Source organism: Saccopteryx leptura, chromosome 2 (assembly GCF_036850995.1).
Source record: "Saccopteryx leptura isolate mSacLep1 chromosome 2, mSacLep1_pri_phased_curated, whole genome shotgun sequence".
NCBI lineage: Eukaryota > Metazoa > Chordata > Mammalia > Chiroptera > Emballonuridae > Saccopteryx > Saccopteryx leptura.
In genome coordinates this window covers 44,003,787-44,025,235 of record NC_089504.1, presented here as the reverse complement: position 1 = coordinate 44,025,235, position 21,449 = coordinate 44,003,787, and the positions used below count along the sequence as shown (strand labels likewise).

Here is a 21,449-nt window from a genome sequence, read left to right as displayed (position 1 = left end):
ATCTGTGCGTGCCTGACCTGTGGTGGTGCAGTGGATAACGTGTCGACCTGGAATTGCTGAGGTCGCTGGTTCAAAACCCTGGGCTTGCCTGGTCAAGGCACATATGGGAGTTGATGCTTCCAGCTCCTCTCCCCTTCTCTCTCTCTCTCTCTCTCTCCTCTCTAAAAATAAATAAAGAAGAAAAAAAAAATCTGTGCGTGAGTCCACATTGAACTGTACTGAATAGGTATGAAACTAGGAGAGTTTTCCTTTTATTTGGTGCAGATTTCACATTTCTATCGTCTTTTGTTGCTTTCCTGTGACCGGTCAAAAGTGCACCATGACTTTACAGACACACTGTATTATTATAAGGTAGTACAGCGAGTATGGACCCCTGAGACTAGCCTGCTGCAGAGAGGCTGCAGTGAGTAAATATTTGTGGTTCCCTCTAACCCAGCCAAAGGTACAGCCTGACAAAGTGAGTGACAATAGGAAACTGTCCCAGAATGAAATTTGCCATAACTCAAACTGTATATTACCGAGAACTGACTATCCTGTATTGCAGAGCACTTTTTAAAACTTTATTGTGTACCAAAGGAGCGTGTTAAAATGCAGGTTTCTCATTCAGCAGGCTCTGCATTTCTAACAGGCTCCCTGGTGATCCTGTTGCTGCTGGTCCAGCGATCAGTGATCTGAGAGTGGTCTCCAAACCTTTTAGATCACACATTCCAATCAGTAAAAAAAGAAAACAAAAGCTTTTGAGCAAGCACTACATATATGTATATTTTTCAATAAGTTATATGTACCTTCTAATCCTAAAACATGAAATTTAAAATTTAAAATATGAAATAAACAGATATAATAGTTCTTATATTTTTTCCTATACCTCAATTAAGGCAACTGCTCTGCATTATTAGAAAAACAAGTAATTAAAAAAAATACTAGTTTATGGATTTTCTCGATTTTACCAAAGGAAGTGATTTGCTTATATTAAATTCTTTTTGTGTGTGTGTGTGTGTGTGTGACAGAGACAGAGAGAGGGGCAGACAGGGACAAATAGACAGGAAGGGAGAGAGATAAGAAGCATCAATTCTTCCTTGCAGCTCCTTAGTTGTTCATTGATTGCTTTCTCATAGGTGCCTTGACTCAGGGCTCCGGCAGAGCAAGTGACCCCTTGCTCAAGCCAGTGACCTTTGGGTCCTGTCTGTGATCCCATGCTCAAGCCAGCAACCCCGCTCTCAAGCTCGTGACCTCAGAATTTCAAACCTGGGTCCTCCGCGTCCCAGTCCAACACTCTATCCACTGCACCACCGCCTGGTCAGGCGCTTAGTATATTAAATGGTATAGTGATCTAAAATCTATCACTTTCCTATGAAGTAATACAGTTAGAAAAATATTTTGATTTATTGTGAAAAGAAAATAATTCTAAGCAAGTTTAAAGTCCTCAAAATAGCAAACCTCTCCACCTAGATTTTGTTGTCTTGTATCACATAAGCATCTCTTGTTCCCTTCTATCTGCTATTGGTGGATCTATTTGGTAATAATAAGCTTGGACTGACAAATGAGAAGAGCAGAGCCCACTTCAGAACTACACTAAGGAGAAGCAACCGTCTGGAAGAGTGGGGCAGAGAAGCCCCCATGACTAATGGAATTCCACCAACTGCTGGAGGCTCATCACTCCCTCACACCAACCCACAGTGACTGCTAAATAGGTAGTATGCACACTCCTCTATTTTACCACAAAACCCTACGTTTAAAATCATATAATTCCACATGGGAAAGAAACCAAATGTTTCTTTCCTTTTTTGAGAGAGAAACAGGATGGGAGAGTGATGAGAAGCATCTACTCATAGTTATGTCACTTTAGTTGTTCATTGATTGCTTCTCATATGTGCCTTGATGGGGGGGGGGGGGTCTCCAGCAGAGCCAGCAACCCCTTGCTCAAGCCAGCAACACTGGGATCATGTTGATTAATCGATGCTTTACCTTTCTGCAAACGTAATTTGCTCATTCCCATCTCTATGTTTTATTTAATAGTGTTATATCTAAAATGTCCTTTTCTATATTGATCAATATAGTATATTGTTTTTCATAATCTAGCTCAAGATGCCAATCTACCAAGGTTGCCTTAATATGTCCCCTCAAATGACCACTGCATTGCTTTATGTAAATAATGTGGTAAGTATGGCTTTATTATATTTTCTGTAACTTGCTTTTTTATGTTCTTCAGGGTTTATGTTCTTAGAGCAGGGGTCCCCAAACTACGGCCTGCTGGCTGCATGCAGCCCCCTGAGGCCATTTATCTGGCCCCCACCGCACTTCCGGAAGGGGCACCTCTTTCATTGGTGGTCAGTGAGAGGAGCATAGTTCCCATTGAAATATTGGTCAGTTTGTTGATTTAAATTTACTTGTTCTTTATTTTAAATATTGTATTTGTTCCTGTTTTGTTTTTTTACTTTAAAATAAGATATGTGCAGTGTGCATAGGGATTTGTTCATAGTTTTTTTTATAGTCCGGCCCTCCAACAGTCTGAGGGACAGTGAACTGGCCCCCTGTGTAAAAAGTCTGGGGACCCCTGGTTTAGAGTTTTGTCATCCTTCTGTCTCCTTTCTCTAGATAAGAGTATGAATTTCTCAACAAAAGCATAATGCCTTTTGCTGTTTTTTGTTTCTTCCACAGGGCCCAGTAAGAGTCCTGAGCAGGCGAGAATTCCTTAAATATGTATTTCTATGTTTTGCTGTGTCTTAGGCTTTCATACCTTCACATTTACAAGCTTGGGCTCCAATTTAAATAGTCTCGGGAGGACAGTCTGATTCTGTGCTCCTCTGCATGGCCACCTGAGTTGTTATAAAACAGGGCAGCAGAGGCTCATAATGCCACATCACCCTCAATCAACTTAGTCTTCAGTACCTTTCATCAACTCAGTGAGCAATAATCTAACATGAAATCCTTTCTCCTGTCCCTTTTTTTTTTGTGACAGAGACAGGGAGAGTCAGACAGAGGGACAGACAGACAGGAAGGGAGAGATGAGAAGCATCAATTCTTCATTGCAGCTCCTTAGTTGTTCATTGATTGTTTTCTCATATGTGCCTTGACCAGAGGGCTATAGCAGAGCAAGCTCGAGCCAGCGACCTCGGGCTCAAGCCAGTAACCTTGGGCTTCAAGCCAGCAAACATGGGGCTCAAGCCAGCGACCAGAGGGTCATGTCTATGATCCCACACTCAAGCCAGTGCAGGGGGGATGAGCTTACGCTCAAGCCAGCGACCTCAGGGCTTCGTACCTGGGCCCTCTGTACCCAGTCTGACACTCTATCCACTGCACCACCGCGAGGTCAGGTTTTCCTATTCTTTCTTAACCAGCCCCCTTAACTACCCTCTGGGTCCAATCTAAAACACTACAAGATTCAGGAAAGTGCACATTTCCCAGCTACTCACTTTCTCTTAGCAATTTTCTCTTGCTTTGGTAATGACAGGACACCAACAATAAATATTCGCAGAGAAAATTCTGGCTCAAAAATTCATCTTTGTCTGATCAAGTAAGGTACAGGTACCACTGCCAACTGGATAAAATTCTGAAAAAAGACAGTCTGGGGTAATTTGATAGCCAATAAATGAGATCTTTTACATAATTAAAAAATTAAAGGAGAAGAGCTATATGAGCCCTTAAATGAAAACTAACTAAAGGGAATTCTTACTGGGATTTGAATTTTATGCATGTACCTGGAAGGAATGTGCTTCTGAACTCTTCTCAACCAAGGTAACAGAAAGAATTAACCTTATGCCCTAGGCACCCATTGTAAGTAATGAATTACCTACTATCATTCAAGCAAGATGCACAGAGAGAATAAAGGTGCCCTCTTTGGAAAAAATAAGAGGAATAGTCTCTTCAAATCATTGTTTTGATTTCAGATGAGAAACCTGGCTGAGGAAGGCCAGACTCGTGGAGCGTGTTAGTCTCGCCATCCCTGGCAATCCAGGAAGGGGCCCCGTGTGTGGTGCCAGGTAAACTCATTACAGCTGACAAAGTCTCAAGGAAACAAAGTTCACCAGATTTACCACGTTTATGTTTAAGTGATAAGACAGAGGAAATCATCCAAGTGAGCCATCATACAGCACTTCCAGTTCCAAAGAGTACTGACTTACTTCAGGAGACAACACGCTACCATTTTTAACTTTCTCATCCACACTGTTTCTTCGTCTCTGTAGCTGATCTCTTTCATTCTGTAGGGCTTGAACTTGTTCTGAAATCTTTATTTTCTCCTCAGCTGTGCTGCTCTGGAGCTGCACATTCTTTTCTGACAACTCTTGGTCCAAAAGGTTCAGGCGAGTTGATATTTTCAAACTGTCCATGTTTAAGGCCTAAAAAGACAATCAGTAAGACCCAAGAAAGTTACTAGAAATCCAGACTGCATATTATTAGGAAAAAAATGAGAGAAATTACAAAATGAATATATTTTTAGCTTTTATATTACTGTTTTCTCCATGGATAAGGCAACTTCATTTTCTAAAATCTTGAGTTGAATGACTTTTTTTTTTAAAGCTTTTTTTTTTTAAATTTTATTTATTCATTTTAGAGAGGAGAGAGAAAAGGAGAGAGAGAGACAGAGAGGGAGAGAGAGAGAGGAGAGAGAGACAGAGAGAGAAGGTGGGGAGGAGCTGGAAGCATCAATTCCCATATGTGCCTTGACCAGGCAAGCCCAGGGTTTCGAACCGGCGACCTCAGCATTTCCAGGTCGACGCTTTATCCACTGTGCCACCACAGGTCAAGCTGAATGCCTTTTTTTTTAATGAAAATTCAAACAATGAATTTAGCCTGAGCAAGTGGTGGTGCAGTGGACAGGGCATCGACCTCACATGCTGAGGTCCCAGGTTTGAAACCCCAAGGTTGCTGGCTTGAGCATAGGATCTTTAGTGAAGCCTAAGGTCACTGGCTCAGCTGGAGCCCTCTGGTCAAGGCACATATGAGAAGACATCAGTGAATAACTAAGGTGCCGTAACTATGAGTCAATGCCTCTCATCTTTCTCTCTTCCTGTCTGTTCTGTCTCTAAAAAAACAAAACAAAACAAAAAGGAATTCATTTAATACCAAGTATTACTTGGCCACACCAGGCTACACAACATAGGTTTTAAAAGGCAGTATTTTTTTATTATAAATATTTTTTTTTTTAGGTGAGAGGAGGATAATGAGGCAGACTCTCGCATGCACCCTGATTGGGATCCACCTGGCAACCCCGTCTAGGGCCAGTGCCTGAGTGCTGAGCTATTTTTAGCACCTGAGGCTGATGCACTTCAACGAAGCTATTCTCAGCGCCAAGGGCCAGACTTGACCCAATTGATCCACTGGCTATGGGAGGGGAAGAAGGAGAGAGGGGGAGAGGGGCAGGGGAGAAGCAGATGGTCCCTTCTGCAGTGTGCCCTGACCAGGAATTAAACCTGGGACATCCATATGCCAAGCCAATGCTCTATCCACTGAGCAACTAGCCAGGGCCTTATTATTTTCTTTTATTTTTTTAAAGACTGACTTTATTCTTTTTAGACAAGAGCGAGAGAGAGAAGTGGGGAAGATCAGGAAGCATCAATTCCCATATGTGCCTTGACCAGTCAAGCCCAAGGTTTCAAACTGGTGACCTCAGTATTCCAGCTCAACACTTGATTCACTGCACCACCACAGGTCAGGCATATTTTCTAAATTGAACTTTTCTTCTTTGGCCTATTTATACAGTAGAACTAATTATATTAAAATTTCCTAGAGCCTGAGATTTGGTTTGTTATTATTTAAATGTTTGTTTCTACTAGTTTCATTCTGGTCAGAAAATATGGCCAATTAGATTTATGGAGATCTTCATTATGGACTAAATTAATTTTTAAAATATTTTTCATCAATGTAATTTTACATACTACCATAAGGTTTATAATTTTTTTAAAAAGCCATCCCCTATGCTACCCTTTCACCTGAGTCCTATTCCCCAAAAACAACCATCTTCAATGTTGTAGCTATTTCTTCTGGTGTTCATGTTCATGTTTCTAAATAATAGTTATCAACTTTAGATACTGTCTACTACTAACTGCTGATTATGGGAGATAAGGATTTAGCACTCTGATGCCTTCTCCTTCCTACTTCTCCCTCTATTCTCCCAATATGTATAACAGTTTTTCATTAAGTCAATATTCAGTTTACATGACCATGTGAATATTGTTTATATCTGAACACTCTACTAAAAAATGATTATACAGCCATCTGATACAACTTTTTATTTATATCTTACAACTAATTCTTCTCCAGTAGAACTATAAAATTCCTCTCAACACAATTTTTTCATTTGATGAAACTTAAATCAGGAAATATTGTTATGCCCTTCTTTTCTGGAAACACTTTGCCTGGAACATCCATATTCTGGCCACACTGGACAAGTTGTCCTGGGACTTTCCTTTGCTATTATCCTGGGAATTTTTGTGTTGGATCATATTTTCAGTCCTGAGTCTTTCATAGTTTATTCCCTCTTTTTTTGTGGAGTACATCTTCTAGTTGTTTCCTGAGACAAGCTAGAAGGGAGATACCTTTTTCACCTGAAAATGTCCTTATTCTTTCTTCAAATACAATGTCTGGTCTTCGTGACTGGCTTCTTTCACTTCACATGTTTTCAGGGTTCTCCATGTTGTAACATGTATCACTACTTCACTCCTTTCTGTTACCGAATAATCCACTGTAAGGCTATACCACATTTTGTTTATCCATTCAGTTGATGGTCATATAGATTGTTTTCATATTTTGGCTCTTATGAACAATGCTGTTATGAGCACTCATGCACAAGTTTTTGTGTGGATAAATTTTTACTTCTCTTGGATATATACCTATGAGTCATTGCAGGGTCATGTGGCAATTCTTGTTTAATCTTTTGAGGAACTGCAAAATAGTTACCTGAAGCAACTGAACCACTTTACCATCCCACCAGCAGAGTACGAAAGTTCCAATTCCTTCATATCTTTGCCAACATTTATTATCTATTTTTCAGATTATAGCCATCCTCGTGGGTGTGAAGTGGTATCTCATTGAAATTTTGATTTGAATTTCCCTGATGGCTAAGGATGTTGAGCAGCTTGTCATGTGCTTATTGGTCATTTGTATATCTTCTTTGGAGAAATGTGTTTGATCTTTTGCCCATTTTATTTGGATTTTCTTTATATTATATTATTGAGTTGTAAGAGTTCTTTATATGTTCTAAATAAAGTCCCTTATCAGAAATATGACTTGCAAATATTTCCCCCTCTTCTGTGGGTTCTTTTTTCACTTTTTTAGTGGTGTCCTTTGCATCACAAATGTTTTTAATTTTGATGAAGTCCAATTTAGCTAATGTTTCTTTAGTTGTGTGTGCTTTATGTGTAATGTAAGAAACCACTGCTTAACCCGAGGTCACAAAGTTTTGTTTTCTTCTAAAGTTTTCTAGTTTTAGCTCCTATATTTAGGTCTTTGACTGATTTTGTAGTTGAATTCATATATGGTATGATACAGTTTTTCAACTATTATGTTCCTTGTGTAAAATGCATATGATCAATTCTTGTAAATATTTCTTAAACACTGAAAAAAGATATAATCTTTTCATGCCTTTTGTTTAGAAAAGAACCCAGTATTATAAGTCTCAAGTTTCCCTTCTGTTTCATTAACACAATCTTCAAAGAATCAATTTTGCTTTGATCTACTGTGTTTCATTTATTTGTACTCTCTACTTTTCTCAGTACATTCTTGATCCTATATATTACATCTTGTTGAAAGTATAAAATATGGTTTCATTTTTTTTCTGTATCATGGAATGAACTTATTTCCAGAAAAAAATATTTTCCTCCTCATTCCTTTTTGTTTTTTTCCTCTTTTGTGATACAGAACGTATCATAAAGGTCCTAGGTTATTTTTTTCTATTTACTCACTTGATATTTTAATTTGGTAATCCCATTTGCATGTTTTGAGGGGCAGCTTTTAAAACTTCATCCTGACAGCCAGCGTGATCATGTTACCTGGATATAATACCAGCCACTAGAGTGGCTGGAGGAGGTGCCTCTACCCCTATGTCTAGAAGCCTGGTGCTAGTTATCTGTCCACATGTTTGGGGAATGGAGAACAGAGCAGAGGTAAGTATAGGTCCCTATCCCGGTCTAGTTGATATACTGAAGTGGAAAGGTTAAGAACATGCCGACTCAGATCCTACTGATCTAGATTCTGGCTGAAAGGCACATCTAATAAAGAGGCAGGTCACTGATCCTCTGTTCCTTGATTCAATATACAGACTGACCTCAAACTCAAGGCCTGCTAGAGGCAAAGGTGTGGACAAATGTCCTTTTCAAGTCTGGGGCAAGCCAGCTTCATTTTTAGATTCTGTTGTTGCTGTTGCTAAAGCTGAAGATATGCAAAGATATATCAAAAAATGTATGTCATGGTCCTTCTGTTCTCTTCCCAATCATTCTTTTTTCAAAACTTGAAATTGAGGCAAACTCCTTCATGAAACCACTTCTTTGGCTATAAAATCCAAGTCCTCCAACAAAAATTTTTGTAAAGGTCCCCAAGTGTTTATAATTTGAAAAATAAACATGGGGGTGTAAAGGGTATAAAGAGAGACAAATACAAGGTGATGGAAAATGATTTGAGCTTTGGGTGAGGGGTATACAACATAATGAACAGTTCCAATGCTATAAAAATGATTACCTGAAACTTATGTACTCTTATTGATCAATTTGTCATCCTGTTAAATTTAATTTTCTAAATAAAAATTTAAAAAATAAAAAGAATAAATCATTACAGAAAAATAAAAAATCTTTTATAGAAACCCTTCAAACCTCTAACTTTGGGTAGCAGTGATAGCTACATCATTTTCAAGTCTCATTTTCCAGATTACCAATGTTCAGTATATAGCATCAAACAGTACAATTTATTTTGAAAATATCCACTAAAGTTAGTAATAGAGGTTTCCAGTGGAAATGGAGAGTTATTGCTTACTTGTTACAGAGTTTCTGTTTAGGATAATAAAAAGTTTTAGAAATAGAGAATAGTGATTGTTGTACAACACTGTGAATATAATTAATACAACTGAACTGTACATTTAAAATTGGTCAAAACAGTCAATTTTAAGTTATATATATTTTACTATTTTAAAATACTGAAAAAGTTAATAATACATAAATCACACTTGGCAGAACATTGAACATTTTACTTAAAATTTGCAATAGATTTTAGGTGTAGCCATTAGATAAGCCATAATAAGCAAAATACACTAAAAATCAGAAGAAGAGTTTTCTTCTGATTTCTGACTTCACAGTGGCTTACTTCTTAGAGGAAAAATCCTAACTTTATATGACTTACAATGAGAATGAAAGAGTGTACTAAATGGAATACCTGACTAGATCTCAACTTCTTATTTTCCAGGTGGCTCTTCTCCTGTAACAGGGCCTCCTTCTTAGAAACTATGGCCTCCCGTTTCTTTAGGTCTTCTTCCAGCTCCTCTAATTCTTGGCGTTGGTTCAGAACTTTCTCTATTTCTTCATCTAACCATTTCTTTTGCTCATCCAATTTCTACATTAAAATTCCAAAGAAATGTTATTTGTTATCCTTCTGCCATAAAACTTACATGGTAATATAATTTCAGATTGACTGAAACACCTAAATGAACATTTAAAAACTACTAGTAAAAGTAACAATATAGTGTTCCTGTCTAAAACTGTCTAGAAATATGTGGTTCCAGTTAACATCTTGCTGTGTTGTTTAATAAGGAATTAAAATGTACTCCCCAGATATGTTAGAGTGTGAGAGTTTTTAGGCTGACCAAGAAAGGGCTGACAATTTTCTTTACCTATATTAGGAGTTAGTTCTGCGAACACATTGGGGATCCTTTTCTGTCATAAAGGTGCATACCTCCATCACAGCACCTACCCTCCCGGTTGCTCTACAGTCTGTCTCCATAACTTGAGATCTTTGATTGGTTGTGGGGCTGTACTTTTCACCTTGGTATTCCCAAAGCCTGGCCCATGATTGGCTTTCAATAAAATGTTAAATGACTGAATAAATGCCTGATCCAATCAACTAAGCAATAAAGTGAATAAATGAATACACACAGTGGAAGACACTGATGATGGACCATGAAAATCCATTCTGCACAGTATCCAATCAACACCAAATAATTATACAATAAAATACAGTCAGGAAGATTTCCAAACCAAATATCTTAATATTCTCTTGAACTAAGGATGCCCAGAAACAAGAACAAAAATATGAATGGAATATGACTGTCCAAGATGAACTCCACCAAGCACTCATCTGCACCGTGTTCACAGTAATGAAGCAATGCCAACTAAACAACAAATAATGGATAACAAATCAATACAGTACTATTTTCCAGTTCTTCTCAAACTTGATATTAAAAAATGGTTCCTAGAAATCTGCATTAAAACAAGGAGACAGTAAATATGAATGAGAAAACAAGAGCAAGGTGTCCACAGCAAAGTAAGTCCAGAGCTATGTCTTCCATCCAGACCTAGAGAGTATGGTCCTATAGCACTATCACATCCAAACCATACTGAAGCCTAAAACAGTAGCTCTACAAGTTTTAGGAACAGAAAGGATAACCCAGAGCAACTACAGAAATACTTTAGTTTTGTTATGTCCAGCTATCATATATAAGGCCTTATGAAGTCTAGCATAGCAATTAAATATATTCTACAAACATTCCTTGACTATGAGTTTGCAAGATGAACAACAGAGCTTTTGTAAGCTCCATCCTAAAAGGAGAGAAACAAAAAATTATTGTTGATAATTAATGCTAATTCCTAGGTACCGTGTAAGCAAAAATGGAGGGATTGGTTTTGTCTGGAAAATGGAAGAAATGTCAATGCCAGCCCTGCAGAGGTAGTAATACTTAGCTGTGCTTTGAAGAATGTGTAGGAGTCTGCTAACATAATACAGATTCTTTTAAGGAAACCATAAAAAATGGATTTCTCTGCATTTGATATAAAAGTTATGATTTATGTAATTCACTGTATCTTAGTTTTACGAAAATTTCTTGACTTGTCTTTTCTCTTTTTATAGAAAAAGTTCCTATCATACAGTTCCAATCTTAAATTCTTTCCTCTTATAAAGGAACTTTGTATCAAATCACTGTCCTGTTACAAGCTCTCTGAATACTCATATTAACATAATCTTGTCCTGGTTTAGAGTCAAATTCTGAAAAACGGGTGTTTGTTTTACAATATTAAAAAACATGAAGTTTATTTTTTAACTCAACAGTCAGTACAAATGAAAGGAAGCTTTTTATTGTATTTCTTTAAAATTTAGATCCTTAATGTTTTGAAAAACAACTCTCACTATTATGTGCATTCCTACCTCTCCTACCTCCTCCCCCACGCCCTCTCCACCCAGAAATGCTCTCTAACCAATTTCTAAAATACACTAGTAAAATAAAGAACTGGGAATACAGTAAGTCCTCCCTTTACATCATTGGTAGGTTCTGAAATTTTAAGCAAAACTATAATATATATATATACACACACACACACACACACACACACACACACACACACACCAATTTACCATTGGCTGATTGATATAAACAAAAGTTAAGTTCCTAAGGCATCTCATCAGCATTATAACAAAATTATATTGAATGAAATGACATTATTGGAGGACCTGCTGTACATTCATGAACTAAATTTTACTATTAAAGTATAACATTTAAGAAAAGAGAATAAATTTTCCAGAATCAAGGTGATGTATATGCATTTGAGTATAATTACAATTTTTTTTTTTTGTAATTGTAAACGGGGAGAGACAGTCAGACAGACTCCCACATGCGCCCGACCGGGATCCACCCGGCACGCCCACCAGGGGCGATGCTCTGCCCACCAGGGGGCGATACTCTGCCCCTCCGGGGCGTCGCTCTGCTGCGACCAGAGCCACTCTAGCGCCTGGGGCAGAGGCCAAGGAGCCATCCCCAGCGCCCGGGCCATCTTTGCTTCAATGGAGCCTTGGCTGCGGGAGGGGAAGAGAGAGACAGAGAGGAAGGAGGGGGGGTGGAGAAGCAAATGGGCGCTTCTCCTATGTGCCCTGGCTGGGAATCGAACCCGGGACTTATGCACGCCAGGCCGATGCTCTACCGCTGAGCCAACTGGCCAGGGCCGAGTATAATTACAATTTTAAGTATAGTATTTTTCTGTATGATTTTTAGAACTGACATTTTAAATTTACATAAAATTAAAATTTTGTTTCTTTAAAGTTTGATATTTATGAATTTCATTTTTAAAATGTAGCACTAAAACAACAGCTTTTTAATATAGTATATATGGTGCATATAAAATGAATGGAAAGCTATGATTTTTAGAAATACATGATTCCATGGGAATAAACAATCTAGTCAACATGGATTTCATGTTTACAATGAAATCCACAGCATTCAAATAAACCCATTTCTACAGAAATAATAATACAGTATTTTTCTGGATGAGAAAATAACTTTTTCCCCCCCAAAGTGAGAACTGGGGAGAAGCAGACTGACTCCCGCATGCACCTGACAGGGATCCACCCGACATGCCCACCAGGGGGCGATGCTCTGCTGCAACCAAAGCCATTCTAGAGCCTGAGGCAGAGGCCATGGAGCTGTCCTCAGTGTCCAGGCCAACTTTGCTCCAATGGAGCCTTGGCTGAAGGAGGGGAAGAGAGAGATAGAGAAAGGAGAGAAGGAAGAGTGGAGAAGCAGATGGGCGCTTCTCCTGTGTGTCCTGGCCAGGAATTGAACCCAAGACTTCCACATGCCAAGCCGATGCGCTATTACTGAGCTAACCGGCCAGGGCGAGAAAATAATTTTTTAAAAACAGAAATGTTCCAGAAGAAATATTAGACATTTTACCCTCAAGTGGCAAAATCTAATGTTTGAAGATTTTATTCAGTGTTCACCACTTTTTACCTGCGTTTAGAAAATCATCAAATAGAAGACCAAAAAGCACTAAATAGAATTGACAAACCTGGAGTTGATCTGTAGTTCCAAACGAACCTTTTCTCCTTTTTATCTTAAATGCATCAAGGTCCCCAGCTTTCAGTTTTAGACTTTCTTCTGCTTCTAACTTCAGTTCCTGTTAGAAACAGAAGTCAGAAACACCTTACGGTTTTTACTATGTGACCATCATTAAATATTTATGAAATAATCATCTTAACATTTACTTTCTCAGTTGCAAAAGAAAGAAAGTGAGGAGATGAAGGTTGGGGCTGTTTGAGAAGAAAATAACATTAATTCCTCACTGAAGCAATAAAACTCACAGCAAAAATCAGGGTTTGGCCCTGGCTGGTTAGCTCAGTCTGTTAAGAGTATCGTCCCAAAACAAGGTGGTGGGCACACATGGGAAGCAACCATGCTTCTCACGCACAACTGAGTGGAACAACATATGAATGTTTCCCTTCCTCCTCTCCTCTCTTTTCCTTCCTCTGTCTCTCTAATAACCAATCAATCAATAAAAAGTAAACCCTGGCCAGAAACCTCGGTTGGTTAGAGCATCATCCCAAAGCACAGAGGTTGCCAGTTCAATCCCTGGTCAGGGCACATACAGAAATGGCTCGATGTTCCTGTTTCTGTCTCTCCCTGCCTCTCTCTAAATAAAAAATAAGTAAAAGAAAATTTAAAAACTGAGTTTTCTAACAAAACTAAGGTTTCTTTTTCCATTCTTTCCCAGTGTTACACATTAACATAACATGGATGAATATAAAAATTATAAATGTGCTTTTCTCTTGTGCCTTTCTGAGCCCATGTCCCTCAGTCTACTCAAAGCACCCATCTGCCATAGGGATATTAGAATTTATGACAATAGAAATGTAAAAAGAAAAGTATTAGTCCATTTCTGGCTTTCAAATACCAGATTCTGCAGCATGAGAATAGCCTTACAAGACAGATCATGGTCCTGTGACAAGTATTTTCCAAATTCCATCCACATCTTAAGAGTCACGTCAAGAGGCCCAATATTCACAGTGCTCTCCTGAGGTTTAGAGAAGATGCCGCTTTCACCACTACAGTTAGCAGGAATCAGAAAGGAGGCCATGAACCAAAGTGGGACAGTTCACATTCTGTCCCTTACTGGTTATGACAGATATACAGAAAATTGAAAGGGTTTAGAAATTTTTATAGCAATTTGACAGTTTTATGTCTATTGAATCTAATTATTAAAAGATGGACTTTTGGCCCTGGCCGGTTGGCTCAGTGGTAGAGCGTCGGCCTGGCGTGCAGAAGTCCCGGGTTCGATTCCCGGCCAGGGCACACAGGAGAAGCACCCATCAGCTTCTCCACCCCTCCCCCTCTCCTTCCTCTCTGTCTCTCTCTTCCCCTCCCGCAGCCAAGGCTCCATTGGAGCAAAGATGGCCCGGGCGCTGGGGATGGCTCCTTGGCCTCTGCCCCAGGCGCTAGAGTGGCTCTGGTCGTGGCAGAGCCTCGCCCCTGGTGGGCGTGCCGGGTGGATCCCGGTCGGGCGCATGCGGGAGTCTGTCTGACTGTCTCTACCCGTTTCCAGCTTCAGAAAAGTACAAAAAAAAAAAAAAAAAATTAAAAATTTAAAAGATGGACTTTTATAATATATTGCAATTTTTGTTTCATTTTTCTACTAGTTCATGTTTTTGAAAAAATATTGGGCTATGATAAACTAATAATAAAATAAAAATTGTACCTTTTCCACAGGTAATTTCAGAAGTACTGATATAAAGGAAGTAAAATGGAAGTGTACCATTTTCAAACCCTGGGAACAGCAGAAAGAAGAAAAGAAATAATAAGAAAGACATGTGTCCCCATTTTCCTCTCTTAAGTTGGCCCCAAAAGGGGGTGACAATGTATCACTGAGGGCAGAGGGAGAGTGTAGACTGCAGGGCAGGGGCCCCACAGCCATGTGGGATTGCCCAACCTCGCAGAAAGAGCAAAGTCCAGTAGGAAAGAGACTGACTGGACCCCTTGGCCTCAGGTGACATGGACCCTGAGCTGAGAGCCAATGGAACTCAGTGATCATGGAGAATTGACCCCCAAATGATGGTGAAAACAGACCACAAGGTTACCAAGCTATGTAGAAGACCGAGTAGGCTCAATAGGGATTTATAATGCCATTAGGAGATGAGATGAAGTCAAAGCACCTTCATGCTCCAAGCTGACAGCAAGATAAGAGTAGGAGTCACACCAGCCATGGGTTTCATCATCAGGGGCCAGCAGGCAAAGGTGGACAACGGAGAACAGATTTCAGCTAGTCACATCCAAGGACCAACTGAAAGTTAGGGGCCACTTCCCCCTCAACTGCATAGGATGTAATAAAAAGCTATATACCCAGCTACCACATATAGTGAATTCCATCTTAGGGAGAGAAGCACAGGGTGTAAGAGGCTAAGGGACCGAATGTTCTTATTCAAGAGTGTTGAGAATTATTTAAAGGAAATGTTTAAGTTATCAGAAAAGTTTACAGACATTCGGTTAGTTCCCACCACATTTCCAGCAATTATCACAACATGAATTGGGTGGGGATCTCATAAAGAACACAGGTATGCTAGAGACTAAATTTTCTCTGCATTATGAGTGAATTTGGACCCTATAATATTTACTACCCATCAATTTTCATGCTTCCCTAGATCTAGTTCATAGTTATAGCTTATCCCCTGTCATAGTCACAGCAACTTCAGGATGCTTAAAGGCACCTTATACTTGCAGCTCTCTACTCTTCCTATTCCTCCACATATGCTTTAAAAGAATACTGCGGTAGGTATAATTCCTTCCACACGTTGCAGTAGATATTGTTGCCTTTATTTTATATTGTAATCCCTGTTACAATATTAAAATAATTGTCTTCCAGGTACTATGTTAGCCTTTTTACATCTACTTAAGTACCCCACTTAATCCTCATAATAATCCTATTGCCAGGGACTACTACAAACTATAGATTTGGAAATTTGTGCTTAAATAAATAAAAGCCCAAGATCACATTTATGGCCCACAATTCCAGGGGTTCCCATACCTTTATATCTCGTCTCATCCATGGACTTCAGTTAAGAACTGCAGCTTTAAGGAAAACCTGTACAGAAGTCATAGAATTGACTAGTCAATTCCATATAGTCTGGAAGTGGCTTAGTTGAGTAAAAAATGGAAAAACCGGTGTGTCAGTTAGCTCCAAACACAGGACAAGATGAACTTCAGGACTGAGCAGATTTTTCTGTTAGTGTATGAAGTAGTACAAACTTCACTATATCTTTGGGGCAGACTGATCCTTTTTCTGGAATACTCGTTCTATCCCTTAAATGGGTCATTTCCCTAGAATGTGAAATATGGCTAAAGGAACAAAACTGTCCTATATAACAATGTAAAAAATTTAAGTTGCAGGCAGAATTGCATTTCAGCAGTCTATGCACTCTGACCAGAAGTTTTTTTATCTTTCCTAAGCATAGATTTAAAGCAAGGGTCCCCAAATTTTTTACACAGGGGCCAGTTTACTGTCCCTCAGACTGTTGGAGGGCCACCACATACAGTGCTCCTCTCACTGACCACCAATGAAAGAGGTGCCCCTTCCGGGCGGCAGGGGGCCGGATAAATGGCCTCGGGGCCCGTGGGCCATGGTTTGGGGACACCTGATTTAGAGAGTTCTATGTCTTAATTTAAGCCCTCCGTGGCCTGAGGGATGAGAAGCTGAGAACCAAAGGTCCTAAAACTGTCAGGCAGGTCTGATCTTCACATTGAAGGACTGTAACAAAGAGACTAGGTTGTTGGCAGCAGAAATGAGAACCGAACAAATTCAAAATGTTCAGAAGATATAATCTATGGGATTTAGTGTTTCAGTGGATATGGGTGAAAAGCAAGAAGAAAGAGTCAAGGATGACTGCCAAATTTCTAGCTTACCCAACTGAATAGCCTGACATATAATGTTAAGTACATTGGAAAACTATATTTTCTACCCCATGAAGGACACAGGGAGTAAGGAGATTAGTAAGGAAAATCATAAATTCACCTACAGGATAACCTAATGAAGATAGTAATTGTTAGATGTGAATCCAAATCTCAAAGAGCAAATCTGAGATTGAGTTTGGGAGCTGTCAGAATTTAAATGCAGCCAAGGCAAAAGATGAGGTCACTCAAGACAGAGTATAGAAGATAAGAGGGCACTGGCTGGGGCCTTGAGAAATTCCCAGGTGAAAAGGACTGACAGTGTAGGATGTGCTAGTAAAGGCAAGAACAAGCAATCAATCAGAAAAAACAAGGAGAAAATAATGTCAAAGCAGAGGGTAAAATATTTCAAGACGAAGGGAGTAATGAAATGTGCTAGATGCAACTGAGGTGTTAAGACAAGGACTTTAATAACAGAAAGTACTAGTGAACTCAGAGCTCTGAGATGGATGGTAGAGCTTGGAGCCAGAAGTCAGACTGGGGAGGATAAGAAAATGAATGGAAGCAGAGAAAATAGATAGAAATGTAGTAACCTTTTCCAAGAAGTAGTTATAAAGGAGAGGAGAGAGGGTAGTATGAAACTGAAGAAGGATAATTTTAGGACGAGAAAAAAAATCTAGGTTGTTTAAAGAAAGATTGTAGGAAAAGGAAAAGTTGAACATATAAAGGAGGAAGAATTAAATGAGTTAAAGCTTAACGTAAGTGCTTAGCATAGTACTGATTGAGAGTAAATAACTCAATAAATGTTAACTACTGCCATAATAATAATTATCATTAAGAATAAGTATCTCAAGGAAATTAAGAAAGCAATTCCATTTACAATAACATCTAAAAGAATAAAATATCTAGGAATAAAATTAACCAAGGAAGTAAATACTAGTACACCAATTATAAAACATTGCTAAAAGAAATTAAAGACCTAAACAAATGCTCATTGATAGGAAAACATTATGTTGTCATGATTCAATACTACATTAAAAGATCTACAGATTCAATGCAATCCATATCAAAATTCCAACGGCCTTTTTTGCGGAAATGGAAAAGTTGATCCTTAAATTCATATGGACTCGCAAGGGGCCTCCAATAGCCAAAACAATCTTGAAAAGGAAGAACAAAGTTGAAAAACTACCCAATTTTGAAACATACTACAAAGTCACAGTAATCAAAAACAGTTATGGCACTGGCATGAGGACAGACGTATAGACAAATGTAATAGAACTGAGAGTTAAGAAATAAATCCATTTGACCTGTGGTGGCACAATGGATAAAGCATCCACCTGGAACACTGAGGTCGCCAGTTTAAAACCCCAGCTCTCCCTGGTCAAGGCACATATGGGAGTTAATGCTTCCTGCTCCTCCTCTCCTCTTTCTTTATTTCTCTCTCTCTAAAATGAATAAAGTCTTTAAAAAAATTTTTTTAACAAATAAAAAACAAAGACTTTTTAAAAAATGAATGAAATCCATAAATCTAAGCTCACTGACTTTTGACCAGGGTATCAAGTACATTTAATGGGAAAAGAATACAAGGACCTTCCAGTTATGACAGTTTCATTCCTACTATAGTGACGTAACCTTAATTTTGGTTTAAGTTGAAACACACTCTAGCCTAAGTCACTTACCTATCTTTACACAGTTGTAAAATCATAATCTAAAACATAAAACACAACTAAGCTGGCCCTGGCTGGTTGGCTCAGTGGTAGAGTGTCAGCCTGGTGTGTGGAAGTCCTGGGTTTGATTCCCAGTCAGAATATACAAGAGAAGTGACCATCTGCTTCTACTCCCCTCTCCTTTTTTTTTTTTTTTACAGGGACAGAGAGAGAGAGAGAGAGAGTCAGAAGAGGGACAGACAGGGACAGACAGACAGGAACAGAGAGAGATGAGAAGCATCAATCATCAGTTTCTCGTTGCGACACCTTAGTTGTTCATTGCTTGCTTTCCCACATGTGCCCTGACCATGGGCCTTCAGCTGACCGAGTATCCCCTTGCTCGAGCCAGCAACCCTGGGTCCAAGCTGGTGAGCTTTTTGCTCAAGCCAGATGAGCCTGCAGTCAAGCTGGCGACCTCGGGGTCCCGAACCTCGGTCCTCCGCATCCCAGTCCGACGCTCTATCCACTGTGCCACAGCCTGGTCAGGCCCCTCTCCTATCTTTTTATCTCTTCCCCTCCCACACCCATGGCTCTAATGGTTCGAGCAAAGTTGGCCTCCGGATGGCTCCATGGCCTCGCCTCAGGTGCTAAAATAGCTTGCTTGCTTGAACAACAGAGCAGTGGCCCCAGATGGGCAGAGCATCGCCCCACAGGGGGACTGCTGGGTGGATCCTGGTCGGGAACATGCATGAGTCTGTCTCTCTGCTTCCCTGACTCTCAATTAAAAAAACAAAACAAAACAAAAAAACACAACTAAGCCACAGAAAAAGGAAAAGGACATAAATATACTGTACTGTACACTGTACTGCATATTCTCCTGCTGCATGCAACAAAACTAGTTTGCCCACATAGTCCATAAGTATGATGCTAATGGTGTAAGCTGAAACACGTCTCAACTTTTTAAAGTTTTTATGGGAGCGAGTGTTATAAACTCAAAATATTATATGTCAAGACTGTTGTAACCCGAGGACTCCTGTAATCTCTTCAACAGATAGTGCTAGACCAACTGGATATCCACACACAAAAGAATTAAGTTGGACCTCTATTTCACACAATATACAAAAATTAACTAAATATGGGTCAATGACCTATTAAATATTAGAGCTAATGCCATAAAATTCTTTAAAAAGAAACATAGATAGGCCCTGGCCGGTTGGCTCAGTGGTAGAGCGTCGGCCTAGTGTGCAGGAGTCCCGGGTTCGATTCCCGGCCAGGGCACACAGGAGAAGCGCCCATCTGCTTCTCCACCCCTCCCCCTCTCTGTCTCTCTCTTCCCCTCCCGCAGCGAGGCTCCACTGGAGCAAAGATGGCCCGGGTGCTGGGGATGGCTCTGTGACCTCTGCCTCAGGCGCTAGAATGGCTCTGGATGCAACAGAGCGACGCCCCAGAGGAGCAGAACATCGCCCCCTGGTGGGCATGCCGGGTGGATCCCGGTTGGGTGCATGCGGGAGTCTGTCTGACTGCCTCCCGTTTGCAGCTTCGGAAAAATGAAAAAAAAAAAAAAAAAAAGAAACATAGATGTAAATCTTCATGATCTTAGATTTGGCAATGGATTCTTGGACATGACACCAAAGGCACAAGTTACAAAATAAAAAAATTAATTGAACTTCATAAAAACTAAAAACGTTGCTGCATCAAATATCATCAAGAAAGTTTAAAGACAACCTGTAGAATGGGATAAAATATTGGAAGTCATATATCTGATAGAGTTTAATGTCCAGAATATATAAAGAACTATAACTCAATAACAAAAGATAAATCCAATCAAAAGTAGACAAAGATTCCTTCCATCGCCATTCATCCCCCATACCCTCTTCTACCTCCTGCAGCACCCCCTTCCCTTCTGGCAATCACCATGCTGTTGAGAGTCCATGAGGGGTGGTTTTTGGGTTTTTTTGCTTAATTCCTTCACCTTTTCACCTTAATTTTATTAACCAATGTCATTCCAATAAATTCAATAAAATTTTTTAAAATAAAAATAGGCCCTGGCTGGTTGGCTCAGTGGTAGAGTGTTGGCCCAGAGTGTGGGTGTCCCAGGTTCAATTCCCAGTCAGGGCACAGAGGAGAAGCAACCATCTGCTTCTCCAACCCTCTCCATCACCCTTCTCTCTCTCTCTTCCCCTCCTGCTACCGTGGCTCAGTTGGAGCAAGTTGGCCTGGGGCACTAAGGATGGCTCTCTGATCTCGCCTCAGGCACTAAAATAGCTCAGTTGCCGAGCAATGGAGCAGTGCCCGGTAGGGGGCTAGCCGGGTAGATCCCAGTTGAGGCGCATGCGCGTCTGTCTCTCTGCCTCCCTACTTTTCACTTAAGGAAAAAAATAGGTTGGAATAGGAACAACAAAAAAAAAAGAGACAAAGAACTTGTATAAAACTTTTTTCCATGGCAATAGCACATGAAAAGATGCTGAATATTATTAGTCATTTGGGAAGTGCAAATCAAAACCACAATGAAATACCATGTCACACATACTTGGATGTCTATAAAAAACAACAACAAAAAATAACAAGTGTTGGTGAAGGTGTGGAGAAATTGGAACCCTGATAACATTTCTGGTGAGAATGTAAAATGGTGCTGCTTCTATTGAAAACAATGCTTCCTCAAAAAAGCTAAATGTAGATTTACCATATGACCTAGCAATTCTACTCCTAGGTATTTCAATATCAAAGGAATTGAAAGCAGAGACTTGAGCAATTACTTGTATCCCAATGTTTACTGCAGCATTATTCACAATAGCCAAAGGTGAAAACAATCGGATGTCTTATCAACAAATGAATGTATAAACAAAATGTGGTATATGCATACAATGGAATATTACTCAGCTATAAAAAGCAATGAGGTTCTGATACATGCTAGAATGTAGATGAATCCTGAAAATATGTTAAGTAAAATAAACCAGACATAG

General features: G+C 39.6%; 1 protein-coding gene across 4 annotated transcripts in view; it reads right to left on the bottom strand.

Moving 5' to 3' along the window:
* The window catches only part of KIF27 (kinesin family member 27), a 90,109-nt gene that overhangs the window by 15,389 nt on the left and 53,271 nt on the right, over positions 1–21,449 (bottom strand). For all 4 annotated transcript variants that reach the window (XM_066367896.1, XM_066367898.1, XM_066367897.1 and 1 more), the window contains 3 exons: positions 12,975–13,082; positions 9,361–9,537; positions 4,122–4,337 (listed from right to left, as the gene is read on the bottom strand). In XM_066367896.1, coding sequence (XP_066223993.1) covers positions 4,122–4,337; positions 9,361–9,537; positions 12,975–13,082 — 501 coding nt within the window. The remainder of the gene's footprint in view (positions 1–4,121; positions 4,338–9,360; positions 9,538–12,974; positions 13,083–21,449) is intronic.